General features: G+C 40.7%; 1 protein-coding gene across 3 annotated transcripts in view; it reads right to left on the bottom strand.

Annotated features, from left to right (window-relative positions):
- Positions 1–1,402: 1,402 nt before the first annotated feature.
- ARHGAP8 (Rho GTPase activating protein 8) overlaps positions 1,403–26,574 on the bottom strand; it is a 90,667-nt gene continuing 65,495 nt past the window's right edge. For all 3 annotated transcript variants that reach the window (XM_064461141.1, XM_064461160.1, XM_064461150.1), the window contains 4 exons: positions 16,889–16,966; positions 16,089–16,217; positions 13,111–13,214; positions 1,403–6,406 (listed from right to left, as the gene is read on the bottom strand). In XM_064461141.1, the coding sequence (XP_064317211.1) occupies positions 6,209–6,406; positions 13,111–13,214; positions 16,089–16,217; positions 16,889–16,966 (509 nt within the window). In that variant the 3' untranslated portion in view covers positions 1,403–6,208. The remainder of the gene's footprint in view (positions 6,407–13,110; positions 13,215–16,088; positions 16,218–16,888; positions 16,967–26,574) is intronic.

Raw genomic sequence — 26,574 nt, 5'->3', positions numbered from 1 at the left:
CCCCTTCATCACAACAAGTGTTGAGTTATTAGATATAAAAGCTCAATCTAGTTATCAAAAGCATAACCATCTTTCTGCTTCAGAGATGGAGGAAACACGATTTGGGCGATTTCACTCACTCAAACACTGTAATCTGAAACTTCCCTGCAGAACCAAACCTCTTGCGGCTTCAGTTCAGTTTATCCAACTGCAGAACAGCCACGAGAGACTCAGACCGTTCCTATCCCCACAAAAACGCAGTGTGGGGGCACGGGCATGAGCATGAACACCACCCCTGAATGTACGCAGACTTCTGACAGACTGCGGATGAAGAAGGATGTAAATGGCAACAGGCAGAGGATGCAGCTTTGAAGGGGTGGGGAATACACAGAAAAAAAAACAAAACACAAACCACAACATCAGCAGGTGAAGCAGGGGGAGAACATGTTTCTTTGGAAGCTTTTGAAACAGGAAAACTAAGTACCTTCCTACCGACTGTACTGTTTTTAGAGCTTTGGGTCAAGAAATTCTTGGGTGAAGCGTCAAAAATCCACCCACCCGAAGACTCTCCCGACTGCTGCAGAAATCCAGTTCAGACACTGAAGATGATGCAGTTTGGTGCATTTTACAGTCGCTTTTTATTGTCCCATTAATTAAGGGGATAATTTTCATGGCAGAAGAGTAAGAGGCTGTAAACTGCTTTTGTGGGCAATTAAAGGTTGAAGTGCAGAAATAATTTGAGAGTACAATTCAGTACTGGGGAACACAATCCGTGTAACAGAGGAAAAAAAAAAAAAAAAAAAGATTGAAATCCTGATTTTGTATTAGGCTTGAGGAGGTTGGCATTAGTGTCTGGGCTAGCAGTAGCTTAAATAAGTAAGCTTTTGCAGATTAAAGCAGGTAATAGACTGAGCTGTGTTTCAGAGAAGCATGTTTCCATGTTGCAGTCTGCAGTTTTGGCCCCCAAGCATTTGGGTGAGGCACCAGAACCAGCCGCTCCCAACTACAGGCGCAAGCCCTAACCCTGTGAGTGACAAGCTCATGCTCTGGGAGCTACAGACAGACTGCCAGTCAGGAAAGCAGTTTCTGCACAATGACTGTCCCATGGAGAACTCGGGGCCACAGAAGAAAAGCCAGCTTTAACGACCAGTCAGCTATGCGTGTCATCTCCCCCCGGCTCCAGCAGAATTCCCTCCTTACCTCTGGCAATAACTGCAATGCCACGTGTGGAAAGGCCATCTCAAGAGACCATGAATGGGAAGCAGCGATGCTTGCTTCCCCCGCTCCGGAGCACCGCAGTGCCTGGCAGAGCTGGAGCCGGGCCCTGGGTGAGCCCGGGAGTCCATCGCTCAGAGGCATGCAGGCAGCTTTCTAGAAGAACATAATGATTTCTGAAAGAATAGCACCAAAATTGAGCCTTTTAAGAAAATGCATTTATTTTTTGTTGAGTTGGCACGTTCCAGCAGAAATATTTTCTAATCAGTTAAATATTTTTAAGGCTGAACTTCTGCCAGCTATTCTAGAGAGGAATAGCTAGGATAGCAGGGCTACAGTCCTTCTGCGTACAATTACCATGGCTTTTGTAACACTACAGGCAACATACCCCAGTCAGGAAGAAACAGGAGAACTTGGGTACCATTGTGTGTTTGCGTATCTCCAGCTCAGAGAGGGCAAACCAAGACTCTCTTCCCTCGGAGTGACAATTCTGGATAACACTTTTCAGGTGCTGACAAGCCTGCTGTGGAAAAGGGCTTTTTTCCTGGTTGTATTTGAAAGTTTCCTTCTTAGCCTCCAGGCCAGTTCATTGTCCAAACCCCCAACCTAAGCCCAAGGAAATCTCACCAGTTAAGGCAGTCCTTTCTCAAGCTTTCCAGTTTGCAAGTAAGAAGACAGCGTTTGCAGCACCCCACTGCAATCCTCCATTACTCTCAGATGATGCTGGAGGACACCGGAATCCTTTGCTACATTAGGTGCAGTACACTGAAACGGCTTTCCAAGATGTGCACAAAGACAAAAATGGAACCCTCCAATCAGTGAAAATGAGTATTACTCCAGCAGGAAAGGGAGAACACCTTTCATGCGCCAGCCGCGTATATCATTGAACACACAATTTGCACACTTCTCGCAGTCGTACCTTTGGCTTCAAAGGAGACGTGCCTACTTCAAGTAGGGTATGTTTGATTCCGACTTCTCTTTGTAGGTAAAAACACGTTAGAAATTAAGGGAGTATGGGCAGGAACGTGGCTGGCCAGTAGAGCTTCAGCTGAGCATAAGCTTCTCACTTCACAGATTACAGGTGCTGGCAGTGACTCTCCCTGGCTTTGTCCCCCCACGCCCCAACTCCCCCACAGCCACTTGAAAAGTGGGACTGTTGGCAAACTGACATTTTCCAGGGTTGTGAAGACAAACTATTCAGGAAATGAAGCAGAGAGGTGACTGCACCATCAATCCCATTAGAAGTTCAACTTACTACCTAAGTACACGTTTAACACGTGAATAAAATATCTGGGGCTTTTCCATTATTAGTCTCCTCATGAGTGGAAGAATATATTAAAGTTTATAAGGCTCTGAGAGATTCTGTGAAGGATGCTGCTCGAGGAGTGCAGCACAGACAGATCATCTGCACACATGTAAGTGATATTCATTTATCGAAGTTTTTTGTAAGAACTGTAAAGACCCCCCTCGGTTAATGACATTGTTCAATCTTCTTACATTTCTCACAGATTCAGGGTAGAAAAGTCTTCCCTTTCCCCTTTGGTGCTTGTTGCTAGAGGCATCCTGATAATCAGACTAATCTTGGGACCAATTTTCAACTCCTAACAGCCCAGTAAACTAAAATGCTTCGGCAATTTATGTTGTCAGCTAGGTAACACTTGATTTCTCATTCCATGACTGCATTTTATTGTTTTAAACTGAAATCCAGCATGTGTGTTTCCAACAGATTATCTCCATAATCACTTTCTTTTTGCTATGGAAATGATCTGAAAATTGTTCTTTGATATGAGAGAAGAGTTCACAAGGCCACACTGTACAAAAGCTCGAATCGTGCAATTATCATTTGTAAAGAGAAACTGTTATCAAAGTAACTGCAGGGGACACCTCCAGGACTCCTCTCAGAGTCAGGAAATTTGAAACATATATTTCTCTAACATGAATTTCACTCCAAACCCTTCTGAATAATTCATGAGAGCTGATTGAATGTCATAGTTAAGTCTGGCACTCAGGACGGAGACTGGGGGCTTCTGCCGCAGATGGAGGATTTCACCGGTTCCTTTGGGGTAGGGGACACAAAGCTGGAGTCTCACCAGTAGGAGGGTTTTGATTTGGGAAAGTCCCTTCCCCCTGATGAGCAGGCTTGCAGGGAAAGGCTAGGGTGGAGGTGAGTACCTTCCTTACTTCTGTCTCAGGCTACCTGCTGGGGAGACAGGAAGGTGAAGGGGAGCAGGAGAGGGAGCCCCCCATCCCCCTGCCTCACTCTACCCCCACCAGTGCTAACGGCAATTGGAACCAGAGCCTCTACTCTTCTTAAGCAGCATCAAATTACCCCCACGGGCAGATAACAGATGTTACCTGTTTTTTAAAGGAAGAAGGCACCTTGAGATAGGAAAACGCCATTTTGTTCTTCATTCACTAAATGAGAGGAGCTATAAATTGCTGGAAGATGGTAGTTTACAAGGCACTAAAAGGAAGACCTGCAGTCTGGCATGTGACCAATACCAAAAGAGTGAGTCTGCTTTTAACTATCATCTTGTGCATCTACAGGCAGGCAAATTAGCCGAAGGGATGCTCCTTGCTTGTACTTTTAACTTGTAAAAGTAAAAGGGGCAGAGGCAGCTGTGCCCTGAGGGCTCGCTTCGCCGGCACGACTGCTGCTGCCAAATTCCTGCTCTCTCCCAACCTAGGATGAGTTGGAGAACTAAATCTATAAGGGACCCCCCTCCCCAGGCTCTGGGGACTTTTTGAGCAAAGCTGACTTCCATGAACTCAGGATTTCACGCCCACAGGGGTCTGGTATGTTACTGGGCTGAAACTATCCAGGACTCACCTTCCCATTACCCAGTATATCCTGAAGACTAAATACCACTTGATGTTGCTGGACTTTTGGCAGAGAACACAGGGAAGTGGAAAACAACCATTTTATAGGACTTATCACCATTTAATTCCAAAGCACTTTTCTAATGCCAGGTGCTCCTCCTTTTCACAGAGAGCAATACTAAGGCATATGTATTTTGACCAAGGTTAGAGAGTGGCAAAATACTCAGATTTTGTTAGTTCCCAGAAGCCAAATTCCTCCCCCTATAAGAACAGGGTGCTGATGCACAGAACCATGCTGCCAAGTCGCTGAGCAGTGCTGAGCGTAACTGTGTGTGTTTTTCATAATACAACAGGCTATCATGCTGTCACTGATAACTCAGATGTAAACTGACGAGTTGCAATATGACTATGACAGTTTTATCCTTGGCCATCTCCTTTTGCTGAAATGCAACAATCATCAATACTTGTTAATTATTCTCCTTGTATTATCTAAGATTTTGTACTTAAATAGGAGTCATTACTTACAGATACTCAAGACCCAAAAAGTTCTCCTTAACACACCTGAGGAATTGGGGAAAACACACGACTGAAGTGAGAACTTGGTCCTAACACATCTTGTTCTAAAGCCTCTGTATTTTTCAAATTTTAATCATTGCCTAATGCTATAGATGACACCTACCGGGCAAATGAACGCCTGGCACATCCAGCATTTCACAGCCTTCTGGATACTTGGTTATTTCCCAAAATTGCTGACAAGAATGAATCCTCTTTATCCGCTGCAGTAAGATGTTGTTGCACCCTTTACACAGGTGGGCAATTCGTAACTGCTAAGAGGAAGGCCAGGGGTACAAACCCTCAACTTTCTAGAACCTACAGGATAAAAAGCAGCTCTGTGTTTGCAGAGGAGGGGGATGCCTAAACTATCCTCCTGTGACTACTACTTTTATTGAAGTCTAAGTAGTCCCTCTGTTATGTAAGCTTTGTACAGAAGCAGGAAGACCAGTGCATCAGGGAAAATACTGCTTACCTTTTTTTTCACCACTGGTTAATATTTTGCTTTGCAGGCAACTATAATGATAACTGCATTACTCCACCCCATTACCAGTTGGTGTTAAACAATGACATAGCAGTGTGTTAGAGTTCTTCAAATACAAGCAATATTAATGGCATGGTTAGAAAGAAAACATCTAAAAGTCTCCCTTATGTTGGCTAATTATTCACATTGGGGCTAATAATAGACTTTCAATGAATAAAAATGATATTGGGTATATCATCCAAGTTGTTACTCTTACTGCTTTTTAGATAAAGTGAGCTGAAGAGCAAATTTCTATCAACTCAAACTGCAAAAGCATGTGACCCAAATATCAGGGGTAGTCTTCTCAAAAGTCTATATTCTGAATTATGCACTCACTGATATAACTCCACCGATGAAAATTCCAAGTACTTAGAGAAAAAACCATAAGATTTTTGCTCCCCATTTGAACTTATAATAAGAAAAAAAACTTCCACACACTTTTCATGTGCAGCTACAGTGATTAACTGCATGTATTAATATTTGCAAGCATAATTAGTTAGCTGTCTGCACAACTCAAATTACCCAGGAAACATTTTATTCTTCATGGTAATTGCAAACCTGATGTGCCACAACTGCCCACACCTTTTTGTATAAAACAAGACAGTTAAATATATGGAAAAATAGTTTAGAAATTTTAGTATCTTAAAAATTGGTTCCATCTTTTATTAACTTAATAGGAAAATTTCTAACAAACTTGTACTCAGATTAAAAAAACGAAGAAACCTGTAAGTTCAGAAGTGATCCAGAACTTAGGTCTGCATGGCCCCAGAAAATAATGCCACATAGTATGTCTCCAGATCCCCAAAGAAATGACAGACTGGCACATAGTGCCATGATTTTTAACATACCAGTTTTTGTCAGCTGCCGATCTTTAATAAGGGGATTCACTCTGACCTATCGGTCTTCCAGTGTTCACATACATGTTCTCCCCCATGTGATGAGAATATATGGGACAGTGTGCTTCTCCCAAAATCTTTGGTATTTGGAAAGTTATAGAAACTTTACTCTGTATTGAAAGTTTTCTTTGCAGGAGAGAGCCCTGAACATAAAGCTCCCACCAGTTGAGGCATGGAGACCTTCCCCTCAGGCAGCCATATTCCCTCTTCCTTTCCAGGAGCATTAAGGTAAGATCTCACCAGGCACTGTTCGGGAGTTGAATATATTCGTGTAGAAATCTATCAACAGTTCAGTGAAGAGATTCAGAGGTACCAGAGCACTCAGGGAGGCTGCTCCTTTTGATGGCCAGATCAAATTCAAGCCAAAGACACAGGCCAGGCTGGATGCTGTCATTCTGTTATATATACTCTCCTGTGAAACCTAGAAAAACATAAACATGAATAGGTATATGTAGACATGTGCCCCAGAGAGTGAGAGACAAGATGCCATCCTGTATTGAGGATGAACCAATGATGGGAGTAGACCCTGGCCACAGGTACGTCACTGGCTTCTTAACAGCCTCAGACTGTGCAGCCTAGAGCTATGGGGCCCCTGGAGTCTGCATCCCTCGCGTACAAGATAAGATGTCAGTAAGTCAAGCAAAAAGGCTGAATTGTTTCCCTATGCTAGGAAAATTAATTGTTTTCAATCCTTCTATATGGAACCTATTGTTATCTCTGCTGAGGGGCAGGGAAGGACAGCACAAACAATCAGCTACCCGACCTGCTTCGGTACCAAGGCCCCTATAGAATAAACCTCAAGGACTTCAAGTTGTTTGTAAGGGTTTAGAAGGATTTTTTTTTCTCCCACTGATGCATGACTCCACTTCCAAGTACTTCCACATCCACCCAACTCCTCTGAAGCAATGGGGGTGAAAATGGGCTGTAGGTAAAAACCATAAAAAACACAGCACTGAAATCTGTTCTGCACCTGGATAACGTGTCCTACTTCCATCTGTGGATGTGAGCCCAGAACTGGGTAGCAGGAGTACTTTTTTCCTCTGTGTGAGCTTGGCAGGGAATTTGTGTGTTTTGCTCTCCTGCATTGCACGGTTGGTATCTAAAGCCCAATATGGTCTGGGTGTCCTACCTGACAAGTTCTCTGGTATTGTAAAGAGCCAGCAAGGTGAAGGTGCTATTGATTCCTCCTGACCTAGGTATTTCAGCTAGTTTTTCTCAGGCTGATGATTGCAGTTGTTGATCAGTAATCTGTCATGCGAAGACCATGCAGTCACAAACTGCAATGTACAGGTTACTCTGAAGTTGTCATCTCAGAAAAGAACACGGAATTATTGGGCAAAATCTCCTGTGTATTCTTCCTGCTACAATTTCAAGTGGAGTAGAAAAGCAAAAATTCTACTCTTAGTGTCTCTCCATTTATGCCTTGCCATGAAGCCTCCTTAAAAGGCAGCTCTGTGGTACTATGAAAAGCCTGAGAGCACTAGAGGAAAATCTAAGAAAGATGACGATTATGTGAACACTTCTTAGTATATGCATAAACTCCATTTGCTCTCTGTCCGGTAACACAGGTTTCATTCCCCTCTATCTATCTCCTACAGCAGAGTCCCACCCTTCTTGGTGTTTTACCTGGCTGAGCAAACAGACTCCTTGCTATGAGGGGATATAATGCCCTTCAGACATGTACGCAGGATGGAAGTCTTTTACTTAGGGGACACTTATGTGCCCAAAAGCATAATATTTTCTTCCTAACCATATTAATTTCCCCAATAATAGGTACTATTTCTTCCCTCCAGTCTTCACCTCACCCTCCTGGGACATCAAAGCTACTGTGATGCTGCTTCTGCTACAAATACTAAAGGCTTCAATTGGTTTTAAGGTCATGGAGCAGGGATGGGTAAAGGAAGCAGGTATTAATAAGGAGATACTGGTGCCATAACCACCTTTTCAAAGAATTCACTTTACGACTTGAGAATAAAAAGTCGTCAGATTAAACGGCAATGCCTGCTTCATGACCTTATGCAAAACCCACATCATTCTCTCCAGAGTACAAACGATGTATAGCCTGCTGACCTTCACAACCGCTCTCAATGCACTATTTAACTATACAGAAAAACCAATGAGCCCATCTTGTTCATTTAATCTGCCTCAGATGAGACCAGCTCAAAAAAGAGTTCATTATACTACAGCAATGTAGCTTGTTGTTAACAAGGAGACATAGACCTAGGTATTACTCAGATAGTAGCTGGACAATGAAGGTGGCATTTGGGTACTGCTAAATATAACAAGGTTAGGGACTGTGTTCTGGCCCTTGGGTCAAGTGCCTCATACTGGCTGCATCCACACTGTGTAATGTTGTTCCGTGAAACTCCTGTGGATCAAGGACAAGTTATTTTTTGGTGCTACGTTCAGTTGAAAGTCTCTGAAATAATGTGACAGCTACAGCCTATCACGTTGTGTTTTCTATAGTACAAACCCAAAGATATGTGCTGTATATCCTAAGGCAGGTACCTTAGGTGTATGCAGGGCAGGTACCCTGTGATTACACAGAAGCATGTGGCACAGTACTGGAGGACAGTGGAGTGTGGAAGGAGCCAAACCTGTTGCAGTTGTCTTCCCCTGGGAGTGCCTCCTGACACGCTCTGGCCTGTAAGTCATGTACAGGTGCTATCTTCAAACGCTAGTTGAAACACACACACCTTAACCTAGTGGCTGCCTTTGAAGGCCTACAATTCAGCCCAAAGCAATACCACTGTGCCTTGCTGGTAGAGCTAGATATTTTTTTTTCTCTTTAGGCCAACTATTTCAAAGAATGTTTCTAACTCCAAGATGAAACCATCTTTTCCAACCTGCCACCATTCTGTGAACATTCCAAGGAGACAGTCAGTGTTGAAATGATCAATAAAAATACCCATGACACAGCCTCTCCCCTGAGAGAGAAAATCCTTAAGATAAAATGAACCAGTGATTATATCATCTGAGGCAGAGCTACACTAAGCCTTATCTGTGAGTCATCAATCAGGCTGACGCTTAGGAATTCAAGGGATGTTGCTTCACTCCAAAATGCACAGCAATCCTCTCCTCTCCTCAGCAGATCCAAGAAGTGGTGTGCAACTGAATCCAACTGTCTCTCCACAAGAATCTTTGCTGGCTCATCAAGAGCTGCAAGCAAGGAAGCCTCATCACACCAGTGGTAATGGCTTTATCCCTCCCCAAGGCGATCAGGCTTCACACCAGCTCAACCTCCTCATTAGTGCAATGCCAGATTTCTCCCTTGACCGACACAAACACATCCACTTCATCTATAACACTATCATGAGCACCTGATGTTTTCTGCCAACACTAGTCCATGTAAGGGAAGCATGCAGTCAGCCAACCTCTTCATGGGCTACCCCTCTAAATAACTGCATGCCAGAGCTATGTTCTAAGAAATACAGATGACATCTTTAGCATTTGGACTAACCCCCTTGGCTCCTCCTTTGATTCCCTCACAAAGTTAGTAATTGTAATCTCTGTTTCAAGCAAAAATACACTTGCTCTGTCAATTTGACAAGCTAATAAAAGACAATTCTCCAAGGACCTAGATCGTATCTTTGAAGAAATCATCTGAACATCACAGAAAAGTATTACAACAAAGAACTACCCAGCTCCAGTTTGTTGGGTGTCACGCCCCCCATTGGAACATGTGTAGAAAAATCATTAAGTAATTACAGCCTATATTGAAAGAAAGTCCTGTAGAAAGATAAAACCTACACATTGCAAAACTCATCACGAGGAATAAAACCGGAAGATTTAGTGCCACACCAACAAATGCAAAATATACACCTTCACTATCCCAGAATAAACACCCAGCTCCCCCCAGCAAAATTGTGACTATTTGCTGATTCCACATACTTTCATCCCAGCATCTTCATGGATCCTGCAGGAGTTGAAACCAGACAGCCACTACACTACCTAGTGAACTTAAACAGTGAAATATGGAGGGTAGAAACAGCCAATTACCACCAAGTTTTTAAAAATATAAGGACATCGCCAACTCTTTGGCTTGTCAGTCACGATGCTGAAAGGAACTCCACAAAACATATTCAAAAGAAAATCACTAGATATTAAAATATCCCCACAAACTGACTGGAAATATAAGTTTCTACCCCCCACTCTCAGCTGTCTTACAGACGTGCCAACTGTTATTATCTGCTCCATGAGGCTTAGTCATCTAATCCTTCCCAACATGCCCCTCTATTTCCAGCCACCCCCAAGCATTTCTGGTGCTAACTACATGTTCCAATTGGACAAACAACTGAGATAAAACATTAATTCAGAGCATTTTTTTTCCAGCTTGTACTTGGCTTTAACTTTGCTGCTTCAGTTACAGATCTGGAGCACAGCTCATGGGCCCCAAAACCATGTCCATTTTCTCTAGTTGGTCCAAGTCTGATGTTTTGAGTTTGGCAGGGTTTTGCAATGGTTCTTTCAGCCAAGTCAGCCACCCTTCCCCTGCATCAAGCATGACTGCAGGGACAGAAATAAGCAGCAGAGAGGGAAAATGTGTAAGCATAGAGAGGGGGCTGTATCAGCTGGTACCAAACCCAAAGACATCGTTATAAAAACACAGTCTAGATTATATTATTGCCTCTACAAATTTTTCCAATTGTTTAGCCTTAGACTGTCATGGGAAACTACAATTGCAGTTTTCTACTAAATGGGTTCTGGCTTCAGAACTGGGTAAACTGTAGCCCTCAGTGTTCTTTACCAAGTCATTTGCAAGAAGACTTCTTTGAGCCCTTTGCACGTGCATTCATAAATACACTTCATTGCATGTGCAACACAGGGCTTGTGGAATACAAACACTTCTTTGTGCACATTCATCTGTGAGATCAGCTGAGCAAGTGGACATTTTTTACACCTACAATTCAGTGACCAACTTGTGAAAACCAGTCTTTGTTTTCCCTCTTGCTCCTGGTTGCCCAATGCTGCATAGGGACCTCAGTCCACTGCAACTCAAAGGGGACCCTGCAAATGGCTTTTTGGCAGCCAGATGCACTGCAAAGTGGACATGGACAGCTTATACCTGTCACAGCACGCAGGGCTCATTGCTAGCAAAATCACTGCTAATTTAAGGTGAAAGAATTTGGACCTATTCTTGAAATTCAAGTCTATTACTTCTGTAGCCATTGCACTGCCTTGTACCCTTGGACTAGAAGGAGCTGTTTCATTAAGTAAGGGGGTTGAGACTGCAGAGAAAATACAGATTTTTTTTCTTCTTCTTCCACAAGCCTGTATCAAACCTGGAGTGTTCAAAACCCGTATCTAGTGATTACAATTCATCCCACTTCATGAAATTACCACAAGTACCTCTTGCACTACTCAAGGCTGAGCTCATGGAAGAAATAAATTGCCTCTTACATGTAAGAAGGTTGATGCTTAAAGGTAAAAACTAGGATTATTGGTAAAGGGCTCTGTTAAAGTTTGAATTGTGGCAGCCTGCGCAGCACACCAATCCGCAATGAATAGAAATCTCTAGCTCCTAGATTGTTTCACGTTCCCTTGACCTTTCCAAATGCAAATATTCCGTGACACATTAAGAATGAGAAGCCATGGATCCGCAAAAATTGCAGATCTGAGCACTAGTATCAACTTGATGCTGTGCTTTACATAACAAGGCATACTCAAAAATAATGCTATGTTCTGTTGCCCAATTACAGAAAACACTATGTAGTACTTTTGCACACCTCATTAACACCTCAAGTGCTCGGCTCCTAAGAAGCGCGTTGAGATGGTGCATCTATTATTGGAGCAAAGTCACTTACACAATTTGTAACACTGAGGAGAGATATCAGTTGTAAAATAATAGCAAGTGACATGAGGATTTCCTTAATAGCATTAGAGTTCAGCTAAGCAACAGTAAACGAACATGTGGGTATTAGAGGAACCCTGCAAGTGCTGTCTGAACAGGGGTCATATCAACGTGTTTCCTTTAGTCTTGCTTTTCTGCAGTGTTTTGATAGAAAAAGGGATTAAATGCACTGATTTCTGAAATATGCTACTGACTAGAATATGGTCAACATGACTGTAGCCCAAGAACAGTTACTGAGAGCTAATTCCTCCACTGGTGAAAATCAGCATAATCCCACATACATGATTACTTTGGTGGGCTCTTAGGACTTCTGAAGGCTAGATCACTTTAATTAGGTGTCAACTACACCATGATCCTCAATTTTAGGCACCTTGGTTTGAAAAATGCGATCTGGAAAAGCCAATGCATTGGATATGGTAGAAGGGAAGGAAATTTACACTCCTATTACTGTCTTCTCTTGCGCACAAGCTGGTGACCAAAAGGATGTCACTAGGCTAACTGGAGAACTATTTGTAATGGATGTTCCCCAGACCCTCACACTCGTGGGGTTTCCAAAAATGGGTTTAAAAAATTCAGCAAATCAAAAAGTAGGACAAAAGACACATGATTTCATTTATCCGGAAGCATACAAAAATCCTTGCCAAATAGCACGGTCAAAGTTTTTCATTTACCACTGTAGTAAATTACAGGATGAAAGGCTATTTTAAACAAGATTTAATATAAAATATTTTGCTGATTGTTGTTCTAAAGCTTATTAACATTTCTATAATTTTCTAAAATGACACTAACTTATTTGGTGTTTTAGTTACTCAGGATTTATACCTTGGAGAAAAAAGGTGATTCCACCTTGTTTTTCTCTGGCACAAAAAATTACATAACCACTATTTTCAGGCTTTTTTCCCCTCCAAATTAGCAAAAAACCAAAATCTAAATCAATAAAAACATACATTTGGGAATGTGGAGTCGGGGGGACAGGACTTTTAAATATTCCAGTACAAGCACAGTTCTATTTAAATTTACACAGTAGTTTTCATTACATCTAAAGAATTTAATGGTGAAGGGATGGCCAGACCATTGTTTAGCACTGACTTTTATTAGAGCAGGAGGGTTCTGCATCCTGAGTTCACTCCGTTGGCACCTACTGCACCACCACCTCACCATACTTTTAAAATCCTTCAGTTTTATTTTCTGCGGAGATTTTCAATGTTGAACTAACAAGAACAGATTTAGAAAGAAAAGGCCGTGACTACGCTGGAAATTTTGCCTATACTCACCATATGGAGGAAGCATATCAGATATTTCAGAACAACGTAATTGTGTTCAGGAAGTCCTTGAATGATTTGCTTACATCTGGTGACTCGTAAACTGCTCTCCACACCTGCAACGTCAAAGACATTCTTAACTCCAAAACATCAAATATTACCAAGGAATAATACCTTATTTATACCTGCTGGAATTACCCTAGATATCAATCTGTAAAACTGACCACAAAATTCAGGTCTGCTAACCTCCACGACCACAGTAACAGTTAGGGTTATCCCTTTGAATGACCCTATCATATTTTGTGTTATCATATAACTGGCTAAGCCTAACTTCCAGAGTATTTTCTTGATTCAGTGAAATAGCCACAATAATTTCTTTGCTATAGAGGACTTTCAGAGGTCCTGATTTGAATCCCATTTTCTCTCAGTGCTCTGAATCCAGATGGCTACTTTTTATGCTCTGATTTTATGCTTGCTGACAAATAGTCCTGTCAAAAATGCTCTTTTGGCACTTTATTAACTAAAAACACTTCTGTGATTCTGCAGGAAACTCTTCTGTCTTGGCAAAAATTTATGAGATATGGCCACTTGGGTAAGAATTTTCTAGAGATGAACCTAAGCAGGTTTAACAATTCATGGGCAAAAACAGAACTGGATCCCAAAATCCTTGTATCATCTAGACAGTCTGGGTGAGAATTACACTAACGCTGGATAATATTTCAAATATTCTTCCAAGTGACTTTTCTGTGTTTTTTTTTTTTTTTTCCTGGAATATTTTACTATTTTAGTACAGGAAGCTTAACACTGATTTTGAAAAAGGTCTGATGATTACAATCATGCCTGACCCAACCAGGTTATTTGTGGTGATGTTTTTTCTGCATTTTGTTCTGCATTCCTCCCTCCCTCTCCCTGACACAACTAGAGGTGTGCATAACTATGCACGCATGCACAGAATTCCAGCACGTTAAACGTTCCCTTAAGCTCTGGATTAAATACATGAAGCTATACTGTGGTGATCTGCATTGACATTTTTCCTACCACAAAGCTACCAGTTCCCATAAAACACAATAATCTGAATCCCAAGAATGTTTTTGTCAGTCGTCCACAGAGTAAATAATGCAGGAAGTGTAGCAATACTGGGTAAAGAAACTCTTGTTAGCAGTTTTCACGACCAAAGAAGTGCTTTGACAATTACAAGCTTCAAGGTTTTATTAATTTTTGTAGTCAGTCACTCAGCTCATTTATTTCACAACTCCCATCAATAACTCTTTAAAAAAATGTTTCAGATGAGACACTAAAGAGAAAAGTTTCACTATTATTTCAAAATACTGCAAAGCAGAGAGACTGTATTTCTGGGTTTGCAGGTTGAGAGATGTAATATCACACTGCTCTGATGTCTTCCAGAAGACAGAATGAGAATTTTCAAATCATCCCAAGACAGCTGTCTCCAATCACACCTCTTCAAAGCTCCCTTCTGCACTGTATTCACAGAGAATATGCCTTTGCTGCAGTCCAGCTTGGCTTTCAAGCTTAACATCTTTTAAAATCAGGATATCACCGCAGCACCAAGAAAAGAGAGTGGACATCACACGGCATAACAAGCAAGCCCAAAGAGAAAGCCTCTTAAACTCCTCTTTTCAACATATTTTGTCAACATTTAAAATGCCAGTAAACCAAAATAACATGGAATGAATGTTTCACAGGTGCTTTGCCAAGCAAAACCTCCCAGTGTTCCTAGGACAAAACATTGCTCTCAGATTCTTTTCGGATTTGTTCTCACTTTTCACTTAGCTCTATCGTAAAGTAATACCATGTTCAGAAAGTCAGTACAAGACTAATTCAGTAAAAATTAGCATTTATACTTCTTTTTTCCAAATTTCCCCTATTCTTTCCAGTTCTGACTATCTTTAGTCCCTCCATTTCTACCACTTTCCTGTGAATAGAACTGTTTTTCTCCATACCCTGAAATATTGTCTGTGCGAACAGATGAATCCTTGATTTGGAAGGCAGTGATCTACTGACTTGCAAATAGCAAAACAGTACAGAACTTCAGAGGATTCTGAACAAGACCTGATTAAGTTTTTTATTGGAAATACACGAATAAAGTTAATGATATGAAACAGTATGCGCAGATGCTAGTGATGGGCACAGTGTAAGAATTTTACACAGAAAATGGTAAACTTCTACACTTTAGAAATATGTAGCAATTGAGATTTATCCCCAGTCTGAATCATTTTAGTGCCCTACCCCAAAAGCAACAGTCATTATAGTGATGATAACCTACATTTGCAACAGCATCAGCCCATGGTTACCAGAGGAAGGCTAACAGACTCTGTTGGAAGCCATACTCCATTTAGACACAATATCCTCAAAAAGCAGGTTTTAGGAAAATGTGTGCTTGTGATTTGTGACTGGAAGCCCTATGGGTTCCCTGCTAGATTGACTATAGCCTGGATGGCAGAATACCAGTCTCTACAAGTACTAGGTACTAATTCCCAGATATTCCTGGATCTCAGATATTCAGGCCCCATGTATTAGGGGGTTGCCTGGCCAGCATTCTAAACTCCTAGTCCCTGACAAAGGCCACATAATTAAAGTTCTAAAATTCATAGTTTCATGTGGTGCCAGATCTTTAGATAATCAATGTCTTCTCCTCTCATAGCTTTAGATCCTTTCTTCCCCAGTATGTTATTCCACGGGAACAGTTGCAATAAAAACAATTCCCTCCCCACAGAAAAACAAGGAAAGAAACATACAAACGACCAACTGAATTTTGTTTCCACAATTCTACCAATCCTGCCTGCTAAAACTAAAGCTGCTTTGACACATTCTATCACTGAGACTGACTCAGTCCTGTGCCATGACATAAAAGCACTAATAATATTATATACCCACAACTGCATCATGGTTAGCAAACAGCAGTGATAATGAATTAGCCATATCCAGTTCAACTTGCTGTATAAATTTTTCTAAAATTTATTTATACTCACTTGTGATTCCAAGGATATGATCATAACACTCAAACGTTAGTAATGGCTGAGGGAGTTCCCTAAGGAAAGTCTTTAGGATAACAGCAGGAATATGGATATCATGATAATCATCGAAATTCACAGACTTGCCTAAAAGGAAAGAAAGAAGAAAAAAAGTGTTCAATCATAAGTTTTACTTTTTTTTTTTAAATCATGCTTAAAAAATTTTTCACACTACATTTTGAACAGAAGAGCTCTTGGCTTTCTGCTGCTGGTAACTCCTAACATTTTATTTTTCATATTTTCATATTTTTCATAAAGTTTTATTAATCTTGCTATAAAAGATTCTCCCCATTAAAGGCATTTCATAAAATGACTTCACAAGGAAGTCAGTGACTTTCAAAATTATTTCACTACATTTCATAAATTATTAGGTAAAATTATATTTCTTTGCCATACCCATGGAAAAACACCTGAAGTAAAATGACACAGAGACATTCTCCTTCGTAACTACAGTAAAGCGCATAGAGGCAATACAAACATTTAGGAAACTATAGACCATTTTTGACTCAAACCTTATCATTCACTAGCTGCTACAGATTTTGTAAGCTCTGGTCTGACATCAAGTGACAGCTTGCTATTCAGTAAGCATTAAGTGCCTGTTGCTATCTTTCAGGTTTCTGTACTAGTGCTCTTCTCGTTTTATGTTACAAACGGTTTTATAGTTTACTAATGAGAAAGCCAGCATTTCTGCTTCCCCAACAAAACCAAGATCAACAAAGCCCTCACGCAGCCCTCGCAATGGTATGATGACAGCTTACCCTGATTGTAGAGTTTCTGAACATCTTTGATAGTCTGGATGCTGGCCGACCTTCTGAAGAGGCCTTCTACTTGTAGTCCTGGAAAAAAACAATTAATGTAGGTCTCATCTGTAAAAGCTGTCACTCGCTTGTTTTTCCCCATAGGTTCAGTTGAAAACAGAACAGAGAGAGAAAGTTTGGGAACAAAGCCACTTGATACACTTATTTTTTTGGAAAGAAAATCCTTGAGAATAGAATGTAGGATCAAATAATGTTTCAGCATTGCCCGACAGTATTTTCTTTAACATCTCTCATAGGAATACTACCACCTTCCATTAAGTGTTTTAGAGTGTCTTGCCAACTACAATTTTTCTTTAGAAGTAGCTTTCAATTGCACTTAATGACATAGAAGCAGGAGGTTTAGATTTACCACGCTGCTTATGTACCCACTGTCACTGAGCATATCTGCAAACTGAGCCTCAAACCATGCCTGTAAATCTGTTGTAGTAAATTTTCATAGACATGTTTCAGAGACTTTTGCAAAGACCCCCAAGCTCTACTTGAAAGTACTCCACTGACTAGATTTAGAGGCTTAGCTGGAGTTTAGCCAAAGACAGCTTCTAGTTACTTTCTAAGCATTTTTGCCCTTGCCTGTTAAATTCCAAGTTGAGTATTAAAACTTTAGTCCATGCACTCAGTTGTGGAAGGAGTACGACATGTCAGACTACAATACCTAAGAAGGACATGTGTGGTTACTAAAGGAACCAAATGGACAATAGTTATGATCTATTTGACCACTTGCTTTATTCCCGACCAGGTCATGTTTCAGTTGAATAAAGTTAGGGCAAATGGCATCGCTGTAGTAAAACTGTTCCATTAGATTTATAGCGTAACCTGTCTACAGACATGGTTTTGGAAGTGGCAGCTGTGAACAGCTAGCTCGTCAAGGCATTGCCTTCAGCAAGCAAGAAATACAATGATTTCCTGAGAATTTGTAGAATATTATGCTGGCTGTCAGTGGACTAGAGGTCTTCTGTAGAAACAAGTCTTTCAGAAAATGGACATCATAACTGCTTGCAATTTGGTTTGCAGGAATTGGTTTAATAGTTAATGTTTTAATCTGATGTGAATCTCACTGTATAAACTACAGTGTAATAAATATCAATTTTTAACATGTTTATGCCTTTATTGGCTAAGCTTTCAAGAGTCTAATTAAAGACATTAATCTGTAGCATAGACAGCAGCTGTACTTGCCTGGCCCTGCATCCCATCAGTGTTACTGTAATGGCACATAAAGCTAAGCTCTTGCTGGATATGTTTTTTTTGGAGGTCTGAGGGGGAAAAAGTAACTTTTATCCTCATCTCCAGAAATCTGGGATACATGCAATACCTGTGCTCCTTCCAGAATTTATTTTCCAGGTCAGCTGAAACTGAATCAATATACAGCAATTTGTTTGATCACAGGCGACAACATGCCAACAACCAAACCAGATCTCTCCAATCCTTCTTACATTTGTGGGCAACCTGTCCAAATGATGTGACACTAATCAAATGTAGGGCAGTGCAACTGTTAGGAAAAAAGATAAAGCTATATTCTCCTTCTAAAGTATAAGGATCGCAACAGGAGAGGAGCTGCATCTTTTCTGCATAAAAGATGCTCAGACTAGAAAATAATATAGCATTTTTTAAATAAAGCATGGGTTGTAACTTCAGCTTGCTGGTCAGTCGGGGGGCAATGGCGAGCCTGGGTACAGAGACAGCCCTTTTGCAATATATTTTTCGGACTTCTGTGATGCATACAAACTGAGCAGGATACTTTTATTTGAAGTGTGTAAGTCTATTAATTGCTCTCAGTGCTTTCTGTGTTTAGGCAGGGCAAAGGAAAGCTACTTGAAAACATGATTTGAATGATGGTGTTTCCCATGTCACATAACCTGAACAGTATTAGCATATGCCCCCAACTGGGGTTTCATAATAAGGGACAAGGAGGAAAGGGACCTGCAGTCTCTCGTTGGTTATTCCACTGTGATGGATAAATACACAGCCTTATATGTAGTCAGGAAACACTTTCTCCAAACCTGACTCTCTGCTTTCAGACACTAGGGGAAAAAAAACCAGTTCTTGGAACTACTGTAATTAAGCTAACACAAGGTGCCCACACTAAAATAAAATTAATCACTTGGTTTTCTTTTTGCAGACAAAATACATGCTAGGGCCACCAGAGGTACAGGATGAGGAAACAAAATTGGCTGAAGATGACCCAGGTTATACAGCTCAAAGCGTTCATTTTTGTCCTTTTTTTAAAAAAATAATTCTGAGTGTTCTTCAATCAAATCCCATTTACAGCATGACTCATGTCAGCTGTCTCTTTAAAGAGATTTTTTAAATTTTTCGGTATAAATTGAACTATTTTGCCATTAATAGCATGGGTAACACAACCCATAGAGAATACCAACCCTGGAGCATCAGCGCTTGCCAGAACACTGCTAGGGGTTGACTGACATGAGCAGCTAGCCTGGGCTTTCCAGTTCTGGTAAACATGCAGCTGCATGTCACTCACATATTCTACCAATGCTGCAGAAGCTCTGTTGACATAACTCAGCAAAAACTGCTCCCTGTCCCTCAACAAAAAATTTAGACAGATAGATAGACAGATAGATAGATAGATAGAAATAGAGATCAGTAGATTTTTGCTACCCTGCACTAAACTTTCCAGACCAAAAAGAGCAAAATTTTATTTTAAATATTAAGTGCAATACAGAAAAATGTAGTATGTGACTAGTGGAGGAGCCATCTGTATTCAATGAAAAGTGATTCTGCAATTGAGACCTTAACTGAGTAACTATTTAAACATCAGTAATCATAAACAAAAACAGGCAGGCACTTCATTCCACATTGAAATAAGATGGCTTTTACCACAGTAGACAAAATCTCACACTGCAATGACACAACTGTGTCACACTCCAAATTATTAAACTGTTTCTAAAAATACTTAACCCCCTTCTACCTCCCCGATCAGTTGTCCCACAGGAAAGACACAGAAAATCAAAACTGATAAAGATAAATTAAAGCAACACATGCTGTCACATTGCTGCAAACTTGTCAGAGAAAGACAGATGAGAAAATTACATTCTTTTTCTTTCAATCATCCTTGATTTGAGGGTTGCTGGCATCAAAAACCTTTGTTAATTTTGCTATTTCTCTTCTGAAAGCAGACAAGAGTAAGCATCTGAATTCCTTCTGTGCTAAATTGAGTTTGGAAATGTTTCTTTTGACTGGGGTCCTGCCAAGTCTCAGGAAGTGTCCATCCTGATTTGGAAGCAGTTTTCATTCTCGTTAACACAACCGATTTAGACATCTTCTTGCCGATTACCTAATCCTTTTTAAAAATTAGAAGTAATTCATATCTAATATGAGGACTGATGAATTTATACCATATTTTAATTGTCCATCTTCAATGTAATGTCTTGTATGCCCAAAGCGGTGGCAACTGTGAATTTTTATGCTTAAGACAAATTAGAGACGACTTTTTTTTCAAAGCTAGAATACAGTACAGGTTGGAGGAGGAGATTGCATAGCCTTCCTTTCCCTTGTAGTCTGTGTAACGAATACAGAACAAGTGAGTGTGATGTCTGCAGTTTGTAAAGATGATTTGCACTGCAAGAAGGCACACAGCGGATCAAGGGCAGAGAGGAAGAGAAGGGACAGTTCCAGCCCTACTGAAAAGCTCAGCAGAAGCAGCAAGGATGTAGAACTGCGCATCCTCCGCAGAACCCACACTGTATTTGTGTCTCTGCAGTTTTGAACAGCACAGTCTCTAGCCTTTGGATTTATGAATGAATATTCTCAGTTTACACTTGGCACCTCTGAATGTAATTTATTTTTACAATGCCTGAGCACCAAAAAACACAAACTGTGCTTATTACAAGGTTCATTTTTATTTGATGGCACATGAACCAGTCTTGGGATTTATCTAATCTCCATGAACCCTAGGTAAAAACATTCACATGAAAACAAAAGAGCCAAGAATTCAGAAATATTTATATGTCCAAAGTCAAGCTCTCCCTGTGTTGCATTTTTAAAAGATGCTTGATTGATCACAAGAAGTGGAGGCCAGGAGGCAAACTCGCTAAGCTGCAGCAATCCAAATGTATTCAGAATGCATAACCATCCATCTCTACCCATTCTGACTATCACCACCAGGATGTATTAATTCACATTAAAAAATGGAACCCAAACTTTCTCCATCAGCAAGATTTGTTGTGTTTCGTGGAGGGGATGAGGAGGAAAGATTAATCATTGTTTACCACTGCTTCTGCTATTGAACAGATAAAGGACAGCTTTAGCTGTCACTATAATCCTACCATAGGACATTTGCTGTTTTATCATTGAACTTCTATAGCATGGTTATTATAATTTCATTTAGAAGTCTCAGTCATTGCCCAGGACTCTCCTGTGGTACCATGAGACAACATCGAACAAAACCTTTGTGCTGCAAAGCACTTCCAGTCAACAAAAGAGATGAGGTAAGAGAGAAAGACTCGGCGACGGGGGCTACTGCAAGATAATTTTCCTATAGGGGACAGTTATCTTTTCTGCTTTGTAATTCTGTAGTGTGATTCCTTCACCATGAGTTTATTGTTCTATCACTTCTGAGCTGCTCCTGATCTCACATGGTCTCTTTAGTATTCAGTTCTCTATGCATTTTTTTGTAGCTGTTTCCCTACCTGGCCATTCTATAGAATGCAAATGTTACAAAATTTTGGAAATTTTAGTAATAATCCCAGCAGGTTAGCCTTGGTTTTAAATTGCTTAAAACACAGACAAGCATGTCGTTTATACCTTTGGGGATACTCTCTAAAACATAAAAATACTTTAACAATAATAATACTACCTATATATTCCAAATTGGTATTTTGCATAACACCAATAGAAATGACAGCCTATTAATATTTGGGATAGGCTTGAGCAACATTCCTGCCCTTTGTAACCTACTTGACATCTTCATGCAAGTCTGAACAGTGCAGTTTATACCCATCATAATGAATCAAAGAAAAATTCCCTTAAAAGCTGCCGCCTGACCTCCAGATGTTGGGGGGTTTGCAAACAAAACATGGATTTTGCCATGCAGTTTTATATTTACTGTGTATCAGTTAGTACACTCGAAGCACAGGTCAGAGTTTAAAAACTAAGAGCGCATGGTGAATTGTACTAATACTGACCTAAACAAACACCAAAACAACCAGCCACACACTACCTAGCTTTTAATTTATCACGATACCTTATACCCAGTCTGTAACCTGCTTTTCTAGAAAAAAAGACATGTAAGTAAAAGGCACAAAAGAGAACTTCTGCTGTGACATCTTATTAGAGTTTAAAAGCAGAAGTGCATTTTCTGAATCCTGAAGCCTACAACAGATAGAACTGCCTCAGAGGCTGGGCAGCTCTGAAGCGAGCGGGCCCCTCTTTGCCCTGCTGGGTCAGCGTGGGCAGCAGCAGCAGCTTCATCCACCTGCACAACCCTGGCCCTGAGCACTACGGAAAAGATGCATCCTCCATAGCATGGCATTACTTATATCCCTGGTTACCAAACGGTCAGTTAGAAGTGACAGCCCCCATTTACAGACTCACTTCACCACAAAATAGGTTGCTGAGGGGACGTGGGGAGGAGAGAAAGAAAACTACTACCCTGTGGCATAAGCTGGGCTTTTTGGAGAAAGGGCCTGCGAGCAAAGCATCAAGATCATTACCAGCAAATGAACGACACCAGGTTAGAAACACTTACGAATTGTTCTGACAAGAGAGTGGACATTTAATTAAGCAAGGTAATTTCTCATGGCATGGTAGAGATAATGTTGTACGCACACACACACAAAATCTTATTTAGTGCAAGTGCAAGTCAAGACTTGCATTTATAAACTAGACAGATGAACAGGTCGTGGTTTTGAGGCTGAGCATAGAAGAAACATCCTTTGGTTTGCTGGTTACTATGAAGACCTAGTCACAAATGTGCTAAGTTAAACCTACCCTTCCTCTTTGGCCTGACTAAATCATCAGTTGGGTTCAGGATGATACCGCCACACCTTACTTTTGAAATTAACAGCACTTCTCTGGTTTGGTCCAGAAGACAAACTCTGAGGCTTAGTCTTAATGAGCTGATGATTTTCTCAGACACTCAGAACTCATTTTAGGAAACCAATTCTTCCCTGTGAAGGTTAGCAGGAACTGAAATTAAGCATTTTTAGAATTCAGTATTAAAAACTTTTAAAACATTTTTCACTCTAAAGTGGAGCTAGAATGCAAGTTGTGAAGTGGCTACTTTCTCTTCCTTTCTTGAAAAAATAACATGAAAATTATTATAGACATTAGGAAACTTGGCTTATTGTGTTTATTGTAACAGTGCCTGAGGCATCAGCCATAATAGATCTCATTTATATAATACCAACAGGTGTATAGGAATCTCTGCTTATGGTAGATTCTTTAGTTTCTGTTAAGGTACCAGGTGACTTACTAACTGGATCTAGTGAGAGTCATCTTGCTCACAAACAACTATCTAAATATGCAGTTGGGTAAATATATGACGAAGAAACCCACACTCGCTGTCATAATACTAATTTGGCTGTTGGGGATGAGGACCTGCTTGCTGCTGTCAGAGCCCACTCAATAACTTGGTACGAGAAGGCAAGTTTTGGCTCATTTGTACAGATGAGGATGACTCCACACTGGGAAGAATGCTTCTGCCAACAGTGTTGTCTGAAATTGAGGGAGAAAATTTAAACATCAAGGAGGGAAAATGTGACATGAAGCAATCTGTCAAAGGGATCGGAGTCATTAAGATGAAAAAGGCTAAGTGAACTTTAGAGACTGAAAGTTTCCTTAGCCTGGTAGCATACTATTGCAGGCTGGTGCCTAGTTTGAATACCACCACAGCTCCTGCGTCAGATCTGTTCAAGAAGTAAGAGCCTGAGCAGTACAGAATGGACTTAACAAATGTCAGAGGGTCTCTGATGTTTCAAGAAGTTTTAACTCTGTTGACGAAGCATGATTTTGCAGAAGCTTTTGTGATCTGAGTTTCAGAAACTGATTTCAGGTACATAGGTGTGAAAATACAGCAATAGGAAGGGTGAAATTATAGCAATTGGAAGAAAGAATGGGAATACTGTACATAGGGTGAAAAACAAAACCCACTCCCTGCTTATTCTGCAAGGCTGGAAACTATGCCAAAATGAAATGGAATTGGGTAATGACAGTGAATTTTTGTCACTTCCGGAATTTGATCTGAAGCTCTCACTGTGCTCACGGCCACGTCTGGAGTGCAAAGAACGCTGCCAGTCAGCCTCCTGGGGCTGTCAGCATGGGAACTGACACTTGCTGAAGCTGATGGCAGAATTGAGATATTCCAAATTTAGGGAAAGAGTTAAAATCATAGCAGACAGCAGGTACAACAGATACCTGCACTCTTATAATCAAGTGCAAAAAAATGCAAGTCTATCACCTACTGCTTAACAGCCTTGGCATGGCAGGTACTTGGCTTTCAAGCATCAGCTGGCTGAGAATGTCAGAAAACACTCTACCTGACAAGCCATCTCTCCTTAGAAATCTGGTTTGTGGAGATCTCCTTGTGATTGGGAATATGACAGCTCTGAGCAAACCTGGGCTTGGGTGGAAAATATCAACGTTGACAGAGCCCTTCCTGGGGGCACAGGAGGACAGAGAGCTGGGGAACAAATGAGATAGTCTGGCTAGCAAGTACATGGTTGGACTACCTTCAGTGACCAACATTAGCATGCCACTGACTCTTGCAGAGATGCGTAATGTAGGACAAGGGCTTTGTTCAGAAGTATCATCACATTTCCTCAGAGACTATCCTTTACAAACTGCGCTGATGCTGCACCAAACAGATTAGTTTTTAGAAAAAAAAAAGATGAAGTTTGGAGAAAACCCAAGGATGATTACTGCTTTCAGAATAACAAACATTTCATCAATGAGAAATTCTGCAATAACAAGGTTGAGCCAACTCTTTCTTTTATCACAACCATGAGAGCTAAAACTTGCCTTTTTAACCTGTACTGCACAGTTGGTGTTGCTGCTTCAGAAAACTGTGGGTATCTAAGCTAGACTTGGCAATTGGTGAGAAGGAAGAGTGGAGGAGGAGGTTTTATGTCAGATCAGTGCAAGAATTACTAGTTACTGGTTACCAGCACGATATAACGATGGCCTTAAACCTCCTATTTCTTTAAAATCTTTAAATAGGTCCAAGGAAGTGCCAGATATGCAAAGCCCTCTTCCCAAGCACAGCCAAAACTTTAAATCAATTAACACTTTAGTGGCTAAATTTTCACACAATTTGAAAATAATAACAGCTGTGAGAAGTAATGACATTATTGCACATTCATCCTCATTTTAGCTCTCTTGACTCCTGTGATTAGTGAGGAAGAGGTATTTACCTATTAAGATAAGCTAAATATATGTAAGGATGATTGTTTCATAACAATTTAAAACATGAAAAAGTCTGGCTTTCATCTGCAGATGGGGCATGCGCTGATACACTACACAAGTTCTAATTATCCACTTAAAATTATAATTACAGGGATTGTCTCAAGCTGCCAGTCACTTTCCTTCAACATTCTTAGTAGTGAACTATTTACATTCCCTGTATCAAACCATAATATTTGGTACAAGCTACACCTGCAAAACTTTCATCATTAGAATTATAGAATGCTTTGGGTCGGAAGGGACCTTTAGAAGACATCTAGCCCAACCCCCCTGCAGCGAGCAGGGACATCTTCAACTAGATCAGGTTGCTCAGAGTCCCCTCCAGCCTGACCTTGAATGTTTCCAGGGATGGGGCCTCCACAACCTCTCTGGGCAACCTGTTCCAGTGTTTCGCCACCCTCACTGTAAAAATAATTTTCCTTATATCCAGTCTAAACCTACCCTCAGTTAGCACCAGTCTGGAAACAGCACATCCAAACAGCTTTATGGGCTTGAGTGAAAATCCTGAATTTGGACCAAGAGGCCTTCAATAAAGTCTGTTAGGAACTCTTCATCTACTGCAGATCTGTAGATACCTTTAATAGCAGAACTGGCCCCATGCCAATACTTGGCCTTGGCTGCTGCAGGTATTTTGAAGATAAATCAGCAATTTCAAGAGGTGAAGAGCTAGCGGTTCCATACACAAGCATAGATGCTACGCTCCACTGCTTGCAAAGTGTAAGCAGGTATCCACTGCAGTGGATCTCTCTCTCATTCTCCTATGCATATCATTAATCAGCTCCCATCAAGGTATGAAACCCAAACAAAGTGGGCAGTTATTTAATGCTTTTATTTACCATGGGGTAAACTAAAAGACAAAGGAGGATACCCCAGCAATGAGGGCAAGGCACTGTCTAGTGTATCCTCATTTAAATCAGTGCCATCTTGCACCGATTTAAATGAAGCCAGGATTTCTCTTGAGAATCAGCAATATAGCTGAGAAGCAATGTTTTTCTTGCCCCTCATCCCACCTTTGTCTTCACAAATGTGAAGCCTATTCAGTACAAGTTTTTAAAGAGTCTGAAATTTCTCACTTAGGGTTCAAATAAACTCAAACTCAGATCAAACCCTAGTGGCAATAGTTAAAATGAAGAGAGATCAACGATGGATACTATTTCAATACTGAAAGCAAAACTTACCTTGTTCAGAATGACAGCTCAAGGATCCAAATT

Source organism: Phalacrocorax carbo, chromosome 1, assembly GCF_963921805.1.
Source record: "Phalacrocorax carbo chromosome 1, bPhaCar2.1, whole genome shotgun sequence".
NCBI lineage: Eukaryota > Metazoa > Chordata > Aves > Suliformes > Phalacrocoracidae > Phalacrocorax > Phalacrocorax carbo.
This window is presented reverse-complemented; position numbering and strand designations above follow the sequence as displayed.